This window comes from Micropterus dolomieu, linkage group LG16 (assembly GCF_021292245.1).
Source record: "Micropterus dolomieu isolate WLL.071019.BEF.003 ecotype Adirondacks linkage group LG16, ASM2129224v1, whole genome shotgun sequence".
NCBI classification, from domain to species: Eukaryota; Metazoa; Chordata; class Actinopteri; order Centrarchiformes; family Centrarchidae; genus Micropterus; species Micropterus dolomieu.
In genome coordinates, this window is record NC_060165.1 from 14,170,043 (window position 1) to 14,189,978 (window position 19,936).

Here is a 19,936-nt window from a genome sequence, read left to right on the forward strand (position 1 = left end):
GAGGAGGTTCAGGCAGCTTATGATGTAATCATGGCCCTGTCTGTCACGGCAGGGGAAGGTGGGGGTGCTGGAGAGGATAGTGTGGTTCAGTGGCAACTATATCATTATGGGACGAAATGCTGCTCAGAAATGTGGCATTCCTCAAAAAAGGAAGACATTGTTGTGAACACCAAAAGGTCTAACATAAAGCGTCCCGTATCTCTTTTGCTATAATGGAAGAGGTGGGAGGAGTCAATTCAAGACAGACAAGTCCACGTCAGTGGTGGTTGTTTGTGTCAAGGGTTCATGTTAGCAAAGATATTTAGCTTATAGCTAAGTCCTAGGGCTGACCACTACATTAGCTTCAACATAATTCTGCAACATCATTTGATTCTCTCAGATTGATGATATTGGATCAATAAATAGATAAAAAGTGGATTTAACAGTATTATCATATTTACTGTATGTTTGGAAAGGGTACCAAGTCATTGAAATAAACATGCCCAAAGTGCATGTCAAGTGTCAAGTCTACACTACAGTCTCAATGTTTTGGATTTTGTCAAGTAGTATGAAACCGTTGTATTCAGGACTTTCTCCAGACATTTTGTGCACTTTGTCACCATTTGGTGCTTGACAGCTTTTGTACAGTGGGACTTAACTATACAGTAAACACGCAATTTATCAAACCACAGCAATTAGCTAAAAGATGCTAAAATGCTATGTAGAGCTGCAGAGCTGCCCTTCTCACGTCGTCATTTGATTTAATGTTAATATGAAAAACACTGACTAATGCAACTTTTATGTATCCATTGACGGTTATGCTTTTGGATGAACAGTCTAATAATCAAGAGTGAAACAGAATCAAAGTATGAACAGCAGCCATTTTATTGAACTTTATTTTTTTAAATAGTGGTGAGTTGAACCAGATATTACAGCTGCATTGAATTATGTCGCTTTTTTTTGTTGAAAGATTTAAAGAAATGCTTTTTTGATATGTGCATCACAAATACTGCAGCTCCTGTCCAAGTATGACTAACTTCCTGTGAAATACAAAGTGATGCAGTACACAAGTCCTAAGTGACATACAAAGGAGTTCATGTAAAAAGAAAGAAAACATACCAAGGGGTGCTTCTGCCCATGCACTGTAAATAAATTGATTTGGTCAAAATGGACAAAATGGCTGCTTCAGGAAGTCAGCTTAGCAGTCCAGCAATAAAAAAAACACCTTCGTGTATATCCTGAGTCTTCACAAATCTTGGCATGTGCGTGGACTACCGTAAAACAGCACAAGAAAAGCACACGGATAGACGGTGTGATGGTCATCTAATGTGAGAAAAGTCTGGGAGTGTCTTTCCATACACTAACATAGTTTCAGGTGAATTGAAGTGGAAAGGGTGCAATTTAGAATAGTGATCAAGGATATGGGAAACAGAGGAGTGATTTCTGACTATGGCACTGAATTGTAAATGTATCCTAAAAACGAAAACAAATCAAGCACATATGATTATGAAAATCAAGGACAGTGATAGTTACACACTCTGGGTCTCCCGGGCTTTTTGGTTCATCTTTGTGTTAAGTAAAGGTTAATTGTAAAGAAATAAATACTAAATACTCAACATCACAGAGCTAAAAAAAACAAACAACAAAACATGACGCTAAATGGGAGAAAAATAACAACAACAAAAGCAATATCTTTACATAGTAAACACAATGCATTGATAACTCACTTTTACTTCCCCTGCAGATGTACATTTAAAAATATATTTGACATTGTACACAGCGTGATGTCTTGGAAAACAGTAGAATTAACAAATCTCCAAGGTGGCCATTCAGTGCCTTCTACTCCTTCCAGAGTTGTAATTGTCATTGCTCCAGGGTCACAACCTCCACCGCCTGGCCGTCCAGCGTGACAGTGTTATCTATGCGTGTGGCGACAGGTGCCATGGCTACCTGGACGGGTCGGTTGCCCTGGGCGAGGCTGGTTACTACAGTCTGGTACATGCTGACTGGGATCTGGACCAGACCTGAGGAGAAGATGGAGAGATATTTTGGATTTAGACACACAGCACCAGGGTTGAATGCCAAGCAAGGATCAACATAATTTTTTCATGTGCCCATCTATTTTATCCCAGTAGCTGTAATTAATGCTAAAATAATTATTTAATTAAAAAAAATCTATTAGTCAGACAGAAATCTATTAATTAATGGGTCATTTACCAGGCAAATGTGAGGAATTGCTGTTTTTGTCTTTTTTTAATATCACTATAAAATCTTTAAGTTTTGGACTATTTGTCAAATAAACCAAACAATTTGAAAATATTTCCTTGGGCTCACATAACTTTTTATAGAAAAAACAATAGGAAAATAATCAACAGATTATTTGATAATGCAAATGAACTTTGGCTACAGCCCGAGCTGTGAGATTGTAATATTATTTTCCCAATATTCAGGAGTTGGTTGTTCAGTTCCTCCAGGTTGACCATTCAGAAAAGTCGACTGACAAAAATGTATCAACAAGAATTTTGACGATCAATTAATCATTCAGTGAAAAATGGTAACATCCGTTTTTGGGCTGTGTTTTGGATGAAACAAGCAATGTGATGACATTACCTTGTGCAGTGGCAAATGGCCATCCTTTACTATTTTCTGTCATTCTATAAACTGAAAAATTAATTGTTTATTGACAACACTTTCCAGGCTCTACTGAGAAATCTGATGTACAAATTTATCTGTCGACTAGATGGCTCTCAGAACGGCATTATTAAGCTGCTGACAAATCCTAGTAATAGCGTTGTACGATACCAGTCACCTCTGTGGAAGCACTGGTCTATCTTTTATAAAAATCAACCTTTTTTTCTGCGTTTTTTGTATTTGTGCTTTGGTATTTTGGGAGGTGTTGTGTGTCTGTAATGATATTGTATGTTTTTCTAATGTATCCCGAGTCTGACAAAGTTGAACTGAACTGATGGAAAAAAGTAAATCAACATGTTCATTGATAATGAAAATAATCCCTGACGCTAAAAAGTACTGCTTGTTCAGTCCTTGGCCAGAGGTAATCTTGTCACTAGAGTTTATGTTCCACACTGTGCTTGAGAGGCAGTCAAGTCCAGGTAGTTGTCTGTGACAGGAGGCAGCCATGTTATAGAGACGGCATTTCTGAACAATGGTCCGATTGAAGGTTCTCAGCTAGCTTACCCCGTGCCCAGCTGTGTGTGTGTGTGTGTGTGTGTATATATGCGTGTGTCTCTCTGTCTGCAGGGATTATTGCTGCAGTCACGTGGGCTTCTGCTCCACCCTGCAAGCTGTCACAGTGTCACAGGCAGGCAAGAAGGTCAGTGTAGGGGATGCCAGTGGCTCATGCTCACTCCCATTACTGTGAGCTGAGACACTGGACATTAAACTCACCAAATGCACACTACCCATGAATCCTTTCAAATACATTACTGAGATGACACAGGGCTGCATTCAAATATATTTGAATGCTACCTTTAAAGCCTCCCAAAATAAAATCAGGCCCCATTTGTCAGGTTAGCTTGTAATTGTAGGTCCTCAAATGTGGGCCCTTGCTAAGCCCACTCGCCAGTGATTTGTGACAGGGTTAGGTTTTGCTGATGCAGGTAATTGTGCTGGCAGTGATTACAGAGTAGGGCTTACAGAACGGTGTATTGGCCTGGCACGGTGACGTACAGACACAGCACAGTTACTGAGTGAAGTGCATCACTCGGTCATTCAAACATGGTTACTTAGGCATTGAAGGCCGTGTCTGGTGTGGCTGCATGCATGTATAAGTGTGTGTGTGTGTGTGTGTGTCTGCGTTAGTGAAGGGTCGCTACACATGCCAATCAGCAGTGTCTGGGCCGGTGCACTTCAAACGGTGCTTTCCACTCCAGTATAGCACTACAGTGATTAGCTAAGGTCAATAGTCAGGAGAAGGACTGGCTTTGGCAGCTCCATTAGTTGTTTAAGTGAGCTATTGCAGCCAAATGACTCCTTATGGTTTAGGAAGCAAGATGTCAAACAACCAATGCTGCAGATGTTATAATTGAATAACTTGAATTTACAATAGTATACAAATGGGAAAATATACTCTAGAACACTGTACATATTTTTGCATTATGCACAATGGTTTAGCATGTGCTTTCTGCTATGACTACTTTTATGAAATCCAATTTCAAAAATTGTTTAGCTAATGGAAAAAGCCAAGGGGTACCCATTTTGGAATCGAATTCCTGCCATTCCTCCTTTTTTCATTTCTTTTAAAGAGGTCATATTATGCTCATTTTCAGGTTCCAAATCCTATTTAGGGATTGTACCAGAAAAGGTTTACATGGTTTCATTTTCAAAAAAAACACCATATTTTTGTCATCTTGCACATAGCTGCAGCTCCTCTTTTCACTCTGTATGTTGAAAGCTTTGTTTTAGCTATGGGAGTTGCACATGTGCAGTTCCTAGTTAAGGACTACTAGACCATCAGAAGCAGAGTAGGGCGGGTCATGAGAAGCCGGTAAACAAGGCTTTGGTTCAGCTGTACATGTTCCTCTTACCAGCTTAGCAACATGGGCTGGAGCAAGAGTTTCAGAGTGGTGAGTTATTAATTTGTAACGAAAGTATTTTTCATCCATAAAGTTTTAACTGAGCTCTGTCTCTACATTTCTGTAACAACTTCATGTCCATTGATTGCCTGGAGTGTAGCTAGTGTTTGGAAGGGACAGGAGGTGTGTGCTGCAGCTCAGTGTTTTTCAATCGTTGATATTGAGGGCGTGTCGGACTAGCCGCTTTGCGAGCGTTACGACGCGCATTTAGCTTTCATCCATGCGTCTTCACAGGGATGAAAGGGAAGCGGCTGGACTACAAACGAGCCGTTTTCAGGCAGTTCATAGCAGAGTTTTCTGTGGGAGATGGGAACTCCCTTTGGGGTGGACTTCGGGCTTTTTTACTTTGCAAACCTATTACATGCACAAAAAAGATGAATAACTCAGTAAAGGAGAGGGAAAAAGGCAAAAGCATAATATGACCTCTTTAACTATAAAATACTGTTACAGCAAAGCTCTCCCTCAAGAATGCAAGAAGAAATCAAAAGAAACGATGTTTCCGAACATTGCCTGCAACAATCTGTGCCGTTTCACACAACAATTTTAAACGTCTGTCCACATAAATTAAGCAGCATAAACTCGGCCCTACAACTGGAAGGCTACTTTAGGTTAAAAGTGTCTGTGTGGTGTGACAGAGAAAGCATAGGGACAAATACAAACCTTTGTATGTAGACTTGTACTTTGTCTGTATTCATGTAACATGTAGAGTATATGTTGTGTGTATGTGTGCATGTATATAACTGACAGCTGGCCCCGTGATTAGACCATGGAGTTATAATGGAGCGGATTGGTCCCTGAGGGACCTGCTCTGTACTAGTGTACTTTGTGTGAGTAGTAGGATGATTAGAAGAAATGGCGAATAAGAAAAAGATAACCTCTTGTTATACTATTTGCTAGAGATGGACTTTGATGTTTACGTTTCAAAGCATCAATCTGCAAAAAGAAACAGAATGTAATAGTTTTGGCTTCAACAATAATCAATATGAAAGTATAACAACAACATACATATATTTTAAAATAAAGAATAATGCATCAAATCATGCTTTCCAAAATCAAAACAAGACAGAAAAAAACATTAGCCCTTGAATCAAACTTGCATCTTGAACAACCAAAATGCTATTGACCCAGCAGTTGACACACCTAATTACAAAGGCATTAAGTCTAACTTAACAATAATAAAGCCAAGAATCATGATAAAGACCAAGACAGGCTAGAAAAATTACTCAATATCATTTGCTGTTTAGTTTCACTTGTATATCTGTATTAATGTGCAATAGGCCACTGACATTAACAGACTCGGTAATATACATATATCAGATCAGCAGCGTGTCCCCCATTGTTAATCATTGACAAGCACTAGCTCTAAGTTCTACCCTCAGGATATTGACTGAACATATGCTGAAAATGTGAGGATGTCATTACAAACTGGTCCAATCCCAGCAGAGACACACACACACACACACACACACAGAACGCCACAGCAGTGAATGCAGTATGCATGTTAGGAGGTTGACGATACGGTCCTGCAGCTAACGTATCATTAAAAGAAGTGAGTATTGCTACACACACACACACAAACACACATGAAATCACACCATCTGTCACATCAGCACAGAGTAGATTAGAGCGTAGGGCTCAGAGGTCTCACCGCAGCGCTACTGCAGGGAAGCTTACACTTAGTCCAAGACTAATTAGAAATGCCATTGGCTGGGGAACACACACACGTACCAATTAGTTAAGATGTGATGCCAAACATTTCTTGATAAAAGATTTCAGCTTTCCGTTCTTGTATTTCCATTAACTACAATAGAAAAATCTGTATCATAGTATTTGTAATTTCTTTTTGGGAGATTACTGGAGTCTTCAACTGCCTAAAAATCAGGGGACTTTTTCAGAGATGTATAATTGCATTCTGGTTCTTTAGATCAGTCCAACGCTAAAACAAGGGCTGCTTGGGAGGGAGAGCTGGGGCTTCAAATTGGTGAGGAGCGATAGGAGAAAGTTGTTGGAAGCTAACGTCTTGTGCTCGTCTTGTACTCATTCATTTTAAGTTTATACAAAAGGTTCCATTTTTCTAATTCAAGACTGTCTGAAATTTATGTTATCCCAGAGATGGAGGATGAATGTGATACATGTTTGAACCCATATTGCCATAATGTTACAAAGTTCCATAGTTTTTGGTCCAGCTATTTTAATATAATGTCTACCATGATGGGAATGCATCGACGGCCCTGTCCATTGATTGTAATCTTTGGGAACCTGGATGAGTCAGGTCAATTCAATGCATGCATGTTTATTGTTATGTCATGTGACAACATTATGGATGAATATATACCTGTGGCATCTTGAACCCCTGCCAGAGCCCCAACAGCAGCTGCTGTCTCTGCCAAGACAATCTGCCCTCCGCCTTGTAGAGTGGCCTCTGCCAACGTCGCAACAGCATGGGCTGCTGCCTCGCTGCAAACACACAAACACATCAGATATAGTGTACAATATGTAAAAAATAGGCAAATAAAACTTTTGCGTGCACACAACAATACAAAGCTGGAAAGTGCGCGCACACACACACGAACTGCTCACAAAGGCAAGGGTTATTAGAGAGATATGGAGTGCAGAGGTACGAGTGTATGAGCTCTAAGAGGCTTTTCTAGTCTGGACTCATGGAGAATCTGTCACATCTCCCTAAAGGCCAGGTGCTGTGGGTCTAACAAAGCAGTTTTATTAACCAGATCTATCCAGTGGAATTACCACGAGCCTATTACCACACCAGCTTCGTTATGAACTAATGGAACTGTTCACAGCTTGGCTGATAATCACATCTGAGATGGAACTACAGGCGGACAGATAAGGGGGAGGAGAAGATGCGAGAGTACAGACTGAGACAGTGAGCAGCAATGATGCATTCTTGCTGTGGTTGTATGTGGATGATGCCCAACTGTATGTTGTTCAGTGATACAATGGCAGTTAACTCTGGCGACATTAGTATTAATGCTTCTTATCGGGCCTTGGTGACAGACAGTGAATTTTGCAATCAATCACAGCAAAGAGAAAACTAGCTATGAACTTTATAGTTTTTCTGTTTAGCGGGGAACATTTTGCACCATGAACACAACATCAACAACATCAATGCAGATCAAATGGTCAAAGCTCGGCAATGAGAGGGCTTTACTAATTTTTGGTCACAATGTCAACACAGCAGAAAAGACCGCGAGAGACAGTAACTCTATTCTCCCCCTGGAGCTGTAAAGCAGAGACAAAATGTTCCCGAGTAGCTCAGCACAGGTAAACAGGGGAGGGGGAGGGGAGGGCAGAGGAAGGAGGGCTCAGGTGGGTGCAGGTAACAAGCCCCGATGGGACATACCCATACACATCTGAAAGTATTGCCTTGACACTACTGCAGTGAAAAGCCAGCTAACATGTCAGCATCTCAGCCTGATGAGTTTGGTCAAAAGGTCTACAGGTTTTCGCTGCAACCAAAGACTACTAACTAATTTGCATGAGCACACTGTACTCTTGCGCTGTAATCAGATCCTGCAGACACTTGGCTCTCCATGGGACCTGGTTTAAGATCCTGTTGTAGATCCCATCTGAATATTACTGTGTGGCTGATTTCCCTCCAGAAAAACATTAGACCAACAACAACCCCTGTACGTGTTTTACTACTAGAGTTGCTGAAAAGAAGGAGTGTTTCCAGAATCTGCAGAGAGCCTATTACTTATAAAGGTCAGTGTACTGTGTCAAGTACAATTCTAAATGTAAATGCTGTGTTATGTTATGTGTGATTTTATTTCTACATTTATTATGACTTGAATCACACACCTAAACAATCAAGCATAAAATAGTACTGAGCTGTTATTGGTTGTGCACCTTGCACACTGCCTCTATAAAAGCTACAGGCTAATTAATTTGATGCTGAACTACAATAAGACGCAGCTCACTGAGTAATTATGGATTCTTCTGTTTGTGTTTGCTGGCTCCACCACCAGTAACTGAAGACCCTTGAGCATTGTGTCAGTGAAAGCTACACACCACAGGACGGAATATATAATATACAAAAGGTTTAGGGTTAGTATATATATTTATATAAAGCAGTGGTGACAATTCTAAAGTGACCGCTTTATGCTACTACTCCTGCTTTTCTGTCGCCAACAATCCATCCAACTGCCATTTACTCTCTGTTACACATTTTGAAGCGTGAGGCGGTAACATGCAAGATGCACTAGAGATCTCTGGAAAACTTAAATCCGTAATACAATTCACAACCATCCAATTCAATCATCTTTATTCATAGTACAGATTTAAGAAATACATTCCTGTTAGAAGCACCGTGATAGTTTACAGTCCGTTAATTACACTTCAGGTCACGCTGTGCCATTTTGTCCACATAAAACACGGGTCCACCTAAAATAGTGACATACTATTCACTAGGATTGTAATAAAACAAACTAAAGATAATAAAAACTCTTTTTAATTAGGAATGTTTACTAACAATAGATCTGGAGATAACCATTTTCAATTTCTGATACACAATCCCCTCATGTAAGTATGGCTTTTATAATTTAACATTTCTTTCTCATGTTACCTTCACCCCTCCACAAAATCAAAGCCACATAAATAACATCAAAATGCCGTATTCCCCCAAAACCTTGCAACCTGTTTCCCATCCTCACCTGTTTAGAGCCATTGTGACGGTGGCTCCGGGCTGCATCTCATGACTGGCAGCTACAGCGGCTTCAGCCAGAGATGCTACTGCCTGCGTGGCCTCTGAGGCCTGAGTGGTTTGGATTGTCATCTCTCCGCCCTGCAGGGTGGCCCAGTTCTGCTCCACCTGGAGAGAAACAATATAATTTCATACAGAAAGCAAATGGAGGATCAGTAGTCAGGCAATAAAGACTGTGTGAAAATTACTTTATTGGATTGTTGGTGTTCTGGCTTGTGTTTTAATTTTGTGGTGCTGAACGGACAGTTCCCATTAAGTGCACTTTACACACATTTGCTTCATATTCTTTGTTTCTGTGACTCATAATTAGTGCCACTTTTCCTCAACTCCTCAGAAAGACTTGTTGAATCTATCAATTTATGCGAGTGGTTGATATTGAGTTTATTACTACAGTCAGGCATCCCTGACAGCCCCTCCACTGCTTTGCTATGAGATCTGCCCACAATCCAAATATCTTTGACACACAAACCCTTTCTACTCACATCCTTAGCACTTGCAAAAAAGGTCATTCTTCTTAGCTGGAAAGATAGAACAAAAATATCAATAACACACTGGCTCAACTTTCTCACTGAACATTCATCCCTGGAAAAACTCAAAGCAATAAAAGGACAGCTTATTTATTATTAAGACACCTGGAATTACTTCCATCTGTAACTGGCAAGCTGATTCTCCTCTTTCTCCTGCCCATGTCTTCTGTCGCAAACATTAATAGACATTACCCCATTAAACTATAACTGACCCTTCAGTAGTGTGCAACTCTTTCTCCCCCCCAATCAGCATCATCCTGCCCTCCCATTTACTTGCCATTGTTCACTGTTGTCCAGTTTTGTAATGTGTGTGTGTGTGTATATATATATAAAAATAATATTTCTACTAATTTATTCATTTTTTAATTGTCCTATCGTCAGGCCAGAAATGTGTACATCCTTGTACATTACTCATTTTTAGAGCCTGTGTATGCAGTAAATTATCAGAATGTGTGTTTATATTGTAGTATGAAATAGTGACCCAGAGGTATGTGCTGTGTGCACGTGGGTGTTACCTCTCCATCAGTCACAGTGGAGTAGTTGACCTGTGCCACCGTCACACCAGGCAGCTCTGAGGCATCTGCCAGGGTGGCAACTGTATGTCCCGTGCCAACCTGAGATAAAGAGGTGCGGTCACAAAATACAAAAAGGGAACAGATAGAGAATGAATGAATTACTGAATACGATTGTGAATTTGAAGAAGTGCAAGACCACAGTGATCAAAAAGCAACAAAATGTACCTGGATGAGCGAGACTGTTCCGTCAGGGTTGTTAATGGTCTGTACCACAGTTTGTGAGGGCACAAGGTGAGCGATATTCTGTGCGGTCAGATGGTGCTGGGTGGTTGTTGCAGTTGTTATCTGTTGGTCTTCAAAAGCATACAACAGATCCTCACGACCGTGCTGCTTGTAGCAGTTCTTAACGATGGTCCGCAACGCCTGCGTCCAAGACACCTTAAGAAACATAAATACAAGTTAACAATAAATCTTCAGATGGTCTACTGACACTGAATGCCAAATTCCAGATTACATTTCTTTCCTTGCAAAAATGTAGAGAATTGTGTATTCAGATACCAGGTCACTAGTACTAGTCAAGTACTGTGTTTAGGGCAACATTGGAACCTAATTTACAAAAAGGGACATAGAATATCTTGCTCCAGTTGTACAATGCTGAAATTGAGGCTTAACAAGAAGAAATGTCATTGGAAGGAAGGGACAATGGAAAAAGATCTGCAGAAAAATACTATTTTCCTGCAGATCTTTAAAGTATGACATCATTACACCAGTACTTCTCTCACCCTCTGTTTCTGCTCCTCTGTGCGGACGTCACTGCGGACGTTGGCCCAGGGGATGTCCTCAGGCCACCACACAGGCTTGCAGCTCTCCTTTCCCCAACCAGGCTTCCCTCGGCCTGTTGAGTACTTCAGCATCTCTGGGATGAACGCTCGCAGCTGGGCCTGAAGCAGAAGACAGATACAGAGAGTAAAGAGAAGATACAGACACCAAAACCCCAAAGTGGGAAGCTGTCTCTCTCTCACACACACACATAAGCGCACACGCCCTTGAGCAGGCAGCAAGAGGCGCCTATTGATCGGGGTACCTGCTGCCGGGTGCTGAGGTGGTCATGGCCTGCAAATAGAAACAGGCTTTCTAAAAGGAGAACAACGCGATCATATTTATTAACAGACCAATCAATGGCTGTGGCTCCAGCCCCGATGTGTCAGACAGACACCATGGGAACATCAGGGTTGATCCAACACAGTAGAGCAGTGAACCTGTCCTAGCAAAGGCTCCAGGACATTCAGCGTAGGTATTAACAAGGACAAGCTTGTCAATATTGTTAAAAAGAAAATCAATGTCAAACAAAAACATTAGATTAAGTTTGATTATGCATGATGTGTGCTACTTTATAGACTTGTGTAGAGATGCAAGTTATTATTTCATTACTGTGGATTGACTGTTTTTGAGAGTGCCATTCACAATGAAACAAGGGAGCCAATCTTCTTTAGAGCAAGTCATTAGAACTGATTGTTGTGTTCTGGCACTAAGAGGCCAGCACTCAAACAGCATGTCCATTCTTTATCTCGCAAAGGTAGGGCTTGTTATTTTCACTAATTGTAAAAGAGGAAATTAATCTGTAGAGGCTGACCTACCAGCATTTTTCAGGTCACTACCAATATTTGGCAGTCCTTGAACAATATACTGGCCAATATCTTTTGTCATACATGAAAAAATACGTAATTAACATATTTGATGTGGATTCTTAAAATTAGTTTTTCAAAGAATTGTGACTAAGATATGTCAGTTTTTACAGTTTTACATTCGGAGTGAGTTATTTTGAAAGTACTTCTGCTGCAGTTTCTTGTAACTTATCAGCTTAAAAAATAATAATATAACAACAATCCAATAAATCCTATTTTCATGAAGGTTATAATGTTTAGTTGTCTCTTGGAGTGAGGTGTTGATTCAACTTCATGGTCTTTCTGTAGGCTGGAGTTTGTGGTGGTTGAACTGTATTGTGTTATATTAATATTTTTTGTAATATTTAGTCTAACCTTACTGAAATAAATGGTAAATGGTAAATAATTTGAGCTAGGTGTACCTACTAATACACTAGCAACTGAATATAGGTTTAATGAAGCCAGATAACCCAAAGAGAGCTGACCATTCACCTAATGTATTTTTTATTGTGTTTCAGTCCTGTGTTCTTATTTTCCTATTATGATTGCTTTGTCTGCGATGTTCCATGAGAAGTTTTCATTGTGCTGCAAAGCAAGGAGGAGAAATGAGCGGTGGCCCTAATCTCTCTCTCCGATTTGCTTGCCACTGATCATCCACCAGCATATATACTTCATGTGCAGCAGAGAGCGGCACGCATATCCACTCACCATGGCATCAACACTTCCAAAACAAGCGTTCGCTTGAGCTCACTGACGGGGGGGGGGGGGGGGGGGGGGGGGGGGGTTTAGTGCCAATGTCCTCAGTGTCCTGGTAATATGCAAGCATCACCGGGGGATTATATTGCACAATGAGGCACTGCAGCGCCTGCCTGCCTTGACATCACGGGCTAAATTTGGTTCCGGGAGAAATAAATCCCCCCTCCACCCCCCCCATCCCAAACCACCTATACAGTGCATCACACAGAGATTTGACACAACAGATCTTGATAGAAAATGGATGGTCAATAATTTTTCACGCCAGCTTTGGAAAAACATCCGGTGGCTGAAGTAAAGGGGCTTCACTTCAGCCGATGCTTGGCATACTGACAGAACAACTTGGATTAGCCCCAGAAAAAAAGGACTTAGTAGCAAAAAGATGCTTGCATTTCCACCTGTGGCTGGTCCATGTGTGGATGCATACGTGCTAGGCCAGATGGCCTAATTACAGTAGCTGGCGAGTTAAGTGGCATGTTGTCCTCGCACCCACCACCCCCACCCCCAATCCTAATCCTCCAAGAAATGGTCCAATCAGCATTTAGGAAGGCGGCTATGTTGCTGGGTCCCTGGCCCTAACAAGGCTAGGGGGTAATTATGGGCTCAGGCTAGGCCCAGGATCACCTGCTACAGATGCTCCGGGGCCAGAGGCTTCTGCCTGTGTCACTAAACCTCACTTGGGATTTCTTCAGCTGCTCAAAACCTGCTGTGGATGACTGCATAGAAGACAATAAGGTCTACCTGATATGGATCAGGAGCATTAAGTCTGAAAGAATTTCCTTTTCATTGCAGAGTTCTCATTTCATATTGCTATTTCCAAGGTTGATTGACCTTTCTCCCGAGGTACAGGACAGCATCCTGTCTCCAACACACGGCACACACATACCTCTAAAAATTCCCCCCCACCACATCTTTCCAACAAGCTTGGCCTAGCTGAGTGAGGCAACAGGTTACTTATTCCTGATAATCTCATCCTACAACCACCAGAAAAACAAGCACCAACTAACACCTGCCCTCTGAGGACACATCTGGCCCTGGGATTGGCTACCGTGCTCCCAGGGTTCAGGACCATCTCTGAGGGCCATGGCCATGCTGCTTACTCTGACGATGATCCAGAGAATGAGTCAGCAGCACTGGGATGGCAGAGTAAACAAGCTGGGTTCCCTTGGGCGAAGAGAGGACTCTGGCTGCCAATGGTGCTAATGTTGCAGTGAAAGGCCTACCAAGAGCAGTCACACCCTCTCACTGCTCACTGGTACCACAGTCTGTCTAGCAAAAGGAGGAGGCTTACCTTAGATAGACACTACATAGGCATCAGACATCCTGTATGCCTGAATTACAATAAGGAGACCACTCTTTACCACAAAAATTTATTTAGTATTTTGGAAATAAATACTGGTTAAATATCCATGAATTAAATTCATCAAGTGACACTGATGGACATGAGAAAACTAAAATTGAGTGTTTGACCTTGATACATAAAGCTAGCTAAGCTCTTGCTCACATCAGACTTAAATGGCATACTGTGATTCTGATCTGTTGCAAACTGGTGCCCTCTGCTGGGAACGCCGGCACTGTGTTTGTGTCTCAAAACACCAAACGGCATTTCTGAATTTATCAATTTCTACAAAATAACACAAGTTTAGTGCGGGATATACATGGTTATTTTGCTTGGGAGGTTAGGACCATAATAGATGAGCAGAGAGAGAGTACTGAGCCTGACCTGGGTCATCTTGTCCACAGAGACAGGGATGCCATCAATGGTGAGGGGGGGCAGCTCTGAGGCCAGCTCTCCGCCAGCAGGGGCATGTTCAGCCAGAGCGTTCTCCAGATCCTCCAAAATCATGTTCTTATACTTTCTGACCTGGAGGATAGAAAGACAGTGTTTCAGTTGTTGTTTCAGTTTAGTGCTGGAATTACTACTTGATTATTACTTGGCTAATTATTGGTCACATCAACAGAAAATAAATAGACAAAATTTTTGATCATGTTTAATTATCAACAAGTTCATTATTGATAAACATCGCCACAAACACAAATACTTCCTTGCCTTTCTCTTTTTCATAGCATTATAAATTGAATATATTTTTTCTTTTATGAATTTTTTTATTATTTGAAGACCTCACTTTGGGCTCTAGTAATTTGCGATGGACTTCAAATCACTACTTTTGAAACACAGAGAAAATGATTATTAGAAATATAAAAGAGATGTGAACCTCATCACTAAGTCTTCTGTGAGAGCAAAAGATTATAGATAATGAAAATAAAACCCGCTGACTATAACACTCACCACATTCTCCAGAGGAGCAGCACCAAACACCTTAAACACAGGGTTGGGTTTGGATGGAGAGATACACAGCACTATGGCCTGTTGGCCCACTCTGGTGGTGTACTCATCCAGGGTGGCTCGCAGTTTCCTGTAAACACACACCATCCTTTACCCCCTTGTTTCAAATAAAAAGCCATAAAATACAACACCAACAATGAGCTCAGGTACTGAAAGCGGCATTTTTGTCGCTGTAACAGTTGAGGGGAAATATATGGTAGTGAGGTATTGGAGAAAGTTGGCCTATGGTGTTTTACACTCACCTGAGCAGGCGAGTCTGCTGCCTCTTGCGGATGGAGGGGTTGGATTCAAAGATATGAGGCCTCTTCCTTTTCTTACCAGTTGCCACGGCAGCAGCAGCAGCCATGCCTACTGGCCCTGAGAAAGACAGAGAGAGAGAGCGAGCAAGTTTGCCTGTTAGTAAAAGTAGAGTTTAGTAATCACAGTGAACAACGTTCAATAGATTGTTTATGAAAGCTGTTTTTTCCTCACTGATTTCAGCTTTATCTCGAATGTCCTGCATACATGGTGGTTATTATTAGATCTACAAAAAAGCACGGTCAGGCTTGACAGAGAGGCAAAGCCGCCACAAAGCACTCCACTGGCACCATCTGGTGTTCATTAAAAAGCATTACACTGAATTCAGGCAGCTATGGATGTTTTACTGGATTAGTAGAATTCTTCAGAGCGAGATTAGAACATCCGCTAAATACAAACAACAGACGGCCTTGTATGTTTTGAGCAGATGACCTTCTTTGCACCAGAAAGTCTGACGCAACTTCTCCAACTCGGTGTAAATGATAAATAACATCAACACAGCCAAAATGATAGAGAACCTCACAGAATATTAGTAGGTAGTTCAGAAAACATGATTTGAAATCAATCCCACTCCCACCAACTAGGATCCACCCAGTGCTCCGTTTCTCCCTACTGGGTAGGGGCTAGACGAACCTGCGGCAGCCAGGTGGGCGGTGACCTCATCAGTGCCAGCCGAGTTGAGGATGTCCGTGTCATCATAAGGATCATCATCTGGCGAGGACGTTGAGTCTTCCTCAGCGCTCATCATCGATGTTTCAGTAAAGGTGGCCACATGAACCTATACACAGTAAAGATCCAAAAGAGTAGAATGGGTTTACATTTTTTAAACAAAATAGCATGGTACTTATACTAACTGACTGAGGTGTTACTGTTTCTGTTCTAGTCTAACAATCTAACTAGCTAGTGAAACTGGTTCAAACATCTTCCTTCCTATTTTCCTCTGTTTATCTATTATGCTTCTAAGTGCACCTGCTGGACCTGTTGGCTTACGGCGCTGGCCTCGATGGTGGTCATGTGTTCTGTCTGGTGAACGATGTGCTCATCCATTATCAGCCACCTGGTCTACACAGCTGGATCCACGGTACAATGACTGAGGAGATAAAGATGCAAAGTAGGGATGCAGCATAAGATAATGATAGGAACTGTTTTACACCTATATGGCGGCTGAGTAAATCCCATCTATTCATTATAATAGCATGGAGCTTATACAGAAGTTATTCCTGCTGTATTGACCCTTGAAATACAGCAAACTACATGCATATTATTGCATGTACACACTGATGTAAAATGTACTACAAGGTGTCCTCAAAATAAACTATTATTTATATTGCAATGGGATGTGCTTTTTTATCCTGAGAGAATAACTACATCATGGTGAAAAATTCATTAATCAGAAATACTGCCTGCATTTATGGTGCACTATAAGCTTAAGTGGTACCTTAAGCTTATAGAAGTGCACCATAAATGCAAGTTCATGGAAATGTTATGAAATTCAAACTCAAGCAATTAAAGACAAAACTGTGATCATAGCCATCTGTCACATCATTCTTTATTTTCATTGTAGGTACTGGTGGTACATTAGTGCACAATAGTTATCATTCTCCTTACTAGTGCCCCAAAATTGTGAATATAATATATATATATACCTGAGTACACTGACTGCACTACTGCTGCTATTCCTCTAGGGGGCTTCATAATGTATCAATAGAGTTTCATTTGCCAATACCACTGTAATCAAGCATGAAAATAATGTTTTACTTTCCCATTTATTAGGTGTTTAATCATAGCTCTTTCACAAACTTGTAAGATAAGCAACATATTGCTTGGAACTCTTTAAACACAATACAGTTTCAAATCCAAGTGACTGGTGGAATTTCTTATTCTGATGTAAAAAATGGAATTAAGAAAGTCTAAATGCACCGTCAGTTTGAGGCAGTGAGAGTGTTTGTATATTCATCTGTGAATTGCATCTGTCTGTGAAGTGATATCATAGTCTTACAATAGGGGCGAAAATCACTCATACAATAAGGTTCTGACACATACAGTATACTTTTGTTCACTTAAAAATCCATGAGTCTAGCAATGTATGGTCAATGTAGAAAAGCTTTTTGAGTGAAAATAACCATTGAGGCAGTTTAATGGGGATAACCTGCTCACTTGATTCATGGTGGGCAGCTGATATAAGGGATATTTATTTGGACAGGTCTGTCTAAAACACGCTAGTTTTTTCTTTGAATCAGACTCACGAAACATTAGTCAAAATGCAGCCATTAACTGCAGCCACACAGGTTTATTTGCTGCCAATATTCCCTGTACCAACTCTATTGACTGTAGCTGCTGATAGGATCAATGAATGGGATGATAAATGAATCGGTGCACGACTCGACAATAACATTGGCGTTAAATCATATCCATGGCCTGCAATGAGGCTTATTTCCACAGTACCTATCAATAAGCATAACTACACGTAACGTTCAATTTATTAAACAGGCAGCGTTATTGCTCAAGCGTTACAGTGCTGTAATGTTTGTCGACTTTCCCGTTGACAACGACTGCCAAACTGAGCTAACATAAGCTAGCAATATCCTACATTTGGCTAATAAGCTAGCTGGCTAACCATTTGGCGGTGCAGCTTCGGTCATCTGAATGGACATTAATTTTAATCGAGAACAGAAGCAGTTTCGTGATGTTTGGACACTGAACAGATTATAATTCAGTGTGCAATGAAGGTAAACCTTAACGTTAGTAGCGCAGCAGCTAGCATGAAACCCGCGCAATATTAAACAAAACAGAGCGCTACAACAGGCCCAGCGGCCTGTGTCTCATCCACAGCTATTCTACTCTCTTGTCGATACGCGCCTAGAACGTGATTTCGCCACAAAAATCCATACATGTATCATAACTCTGCTCCAGTCAACATCTAAACAATCTGCATCTTTCACCCCAACGCTGCCGGGTTCGATGATGCGGCTGCGCCGGGGCTGAAATAAATGGAGATTGCGCGGTAGGGCACTAACCTCAGAGCGGCTGCGCTACTTCGGGCCTGCGCCGTACAGCGGGGATGGAGCCGAGCTCTAATGGAGGACAGAGGGGAGCCAGCAGCAAACATAGCGGACAGAGCGCACACAACACTGAACTGCACTAGTGATGCATTCAAGTGCCCCTCCTGAGCTTCTATCTCACAGCGTCACAATTGCCACATTCAGATGTGCATTTTGAAGTTCCCCTTCGTGGTTATTTTTTTTGTTTTTTCCTCCCATTTTGTTTAATCAAAAGAGTAGATTCTTCTGATAAACAGTTGTCTGAAATGTATTTGCAGTTGTTGCAAAACCAACAATATTCATAAAGTAAAGGAAATATAAAAGCAACATCGGAAATATAAACCATAAAAATATGATATAACGTTACATTTCATACACAAAGACGTTTTTTTTACGTGTTTTACATAATGCATTTAAAGGGAAATTCTAAAAAAAATAACGTTGACAACATTTGCAGACTCTGTTTGCATGTTTCCATTTGCTACACTTCACATTTAGTAAAAACGTAGATGTCAAACATTTTCCCCTTCTACTTTCGCCTTTTTAAAATCCAGATCGGTCATTTATGCATCGTAAATTGTGTATAATATTTCCGATGGTTCTTGAACATAGCATAAGACATAGCAAACCACGCCTCTTCCGACTCTCACGTTGAACGAAGCTGCTGGACACCGTAGTTGTGGTAAATTCATGTCTTCGCTGGGCTCCAAAGACAAAGCCAAACATTTAAAAAATGTTGATGGTAGTTACTTGGTGTTTAAAAAAGATTAATGTTTTAATTTGGGAAATTTCACTGCAAATGAAGAACAACTGACGCTAGACCAAAACAAAGCTTTCCAACTGCAATTATCAACACCTGTGTCCTCCAAGTACACTGTACTGTTTTACACAAGAACATGTTGATTTTTCCAAGAGTTAGTGAACTGCTTACATTTTTTTTGTTCAAAAACATTCACACAAAAAATGTAAAGACTGGGGTTTACATATAATGGGTAGTAAATATGTACATCCCCAGTTGCCAGTGTTTTTTTTAAGGTACACCTAGTTTACATTAATTCAGTCTAATAACTTACAACAGTTCTGCATTAAACCCTCACTTCATGAAGATGATAATGTTCAGTTTTTGTGGAAACGGAGTAGGCAAAATAATAGAAACTCCTGTCCGTATAAACAATACATTTCAACAGATCCCCAAATTGCAGCCTCCAGAATTATCAAAAAGTTGATCGACGTCTCCTTTAAAAGTTTTAACCAGTATAACTTTCAGGAAGGTAGGACTGTTGTATTAAGACTGCAATAGTTTTAGCTAGGCTAAGTGTAGGCCTACATAATAAACTGGCAACTGAGTGAATATGATGCTTACAAAAACTAAAATGAAAGTTGACAAAACTGTCTTCATTTTATCTGCAAACATTTTTGAGATACAAATAGGCCATGCTACTAAATGTGAAAGGGATGTCAAATAAATTTGGAAGTCAAAATCTCTTAATCTCATAATATA

At 40.8% G+C, this 19,936-nt stretch overlaps 1 protein-coding gene across 8 annotated transcripts; it reads right to left on the reverse strand.

The window, feature by feature from the left end:
• Positions 1 to 840: 840 nt before the first annotated feature.
• nrf1 (nuclear respiratory factor 1) lies at positions 841 to 18,552 on the reverse strand. Of its 8 annotated transcripts, none has more exons than XM_046072314.1 (13): positions 18,412 to 18,552; positions 16,385 to 16,484; positions 16,028 to 16,172; positions 15,340 to 15,454; positions 15,041 to 15,167; positions 14,474 to 14,614; positions 11,116 to 11,274; positions 10,559 to 10,771; positions 10,334 to 10,432; positions 9,774 to 9,809; positions 9,242 to 9,399; positions 6,907 to 7,028; positions 841 to 2,003 (listed from the first exon to the last, which is right to left on the reverse strand). In XM_046072314.1, the coding sequence occupies exons 2-13, from the start codon at positions 16,439 to 16,441 to the stop codon at positions 1,843 to 1,845; spliced, it is 1,533 nt and encodes a 510-aa protein (XP_045928270.1). In that variant the 5' UTR covers positions 16,442 to 16,484; positions 18,412 to 18,552; the 3' UTR covers positions 841 to 1,842. The 8 variants fall into 8 exon arrangements, with proteins under 8 accessions (XP_045928270.1, XP_045928268.1, XP_045928266.1 ...); XM_046072312.1 differs by having other exon boundaries at positions 16,373 to 16,484; XM_046072310.1 differs by having other exon boundaries at positions 16,364 to 16,484.
• Between the last annotated feature and the right edge of the window lie 1,384 nt (positions 18,553 to 19,936).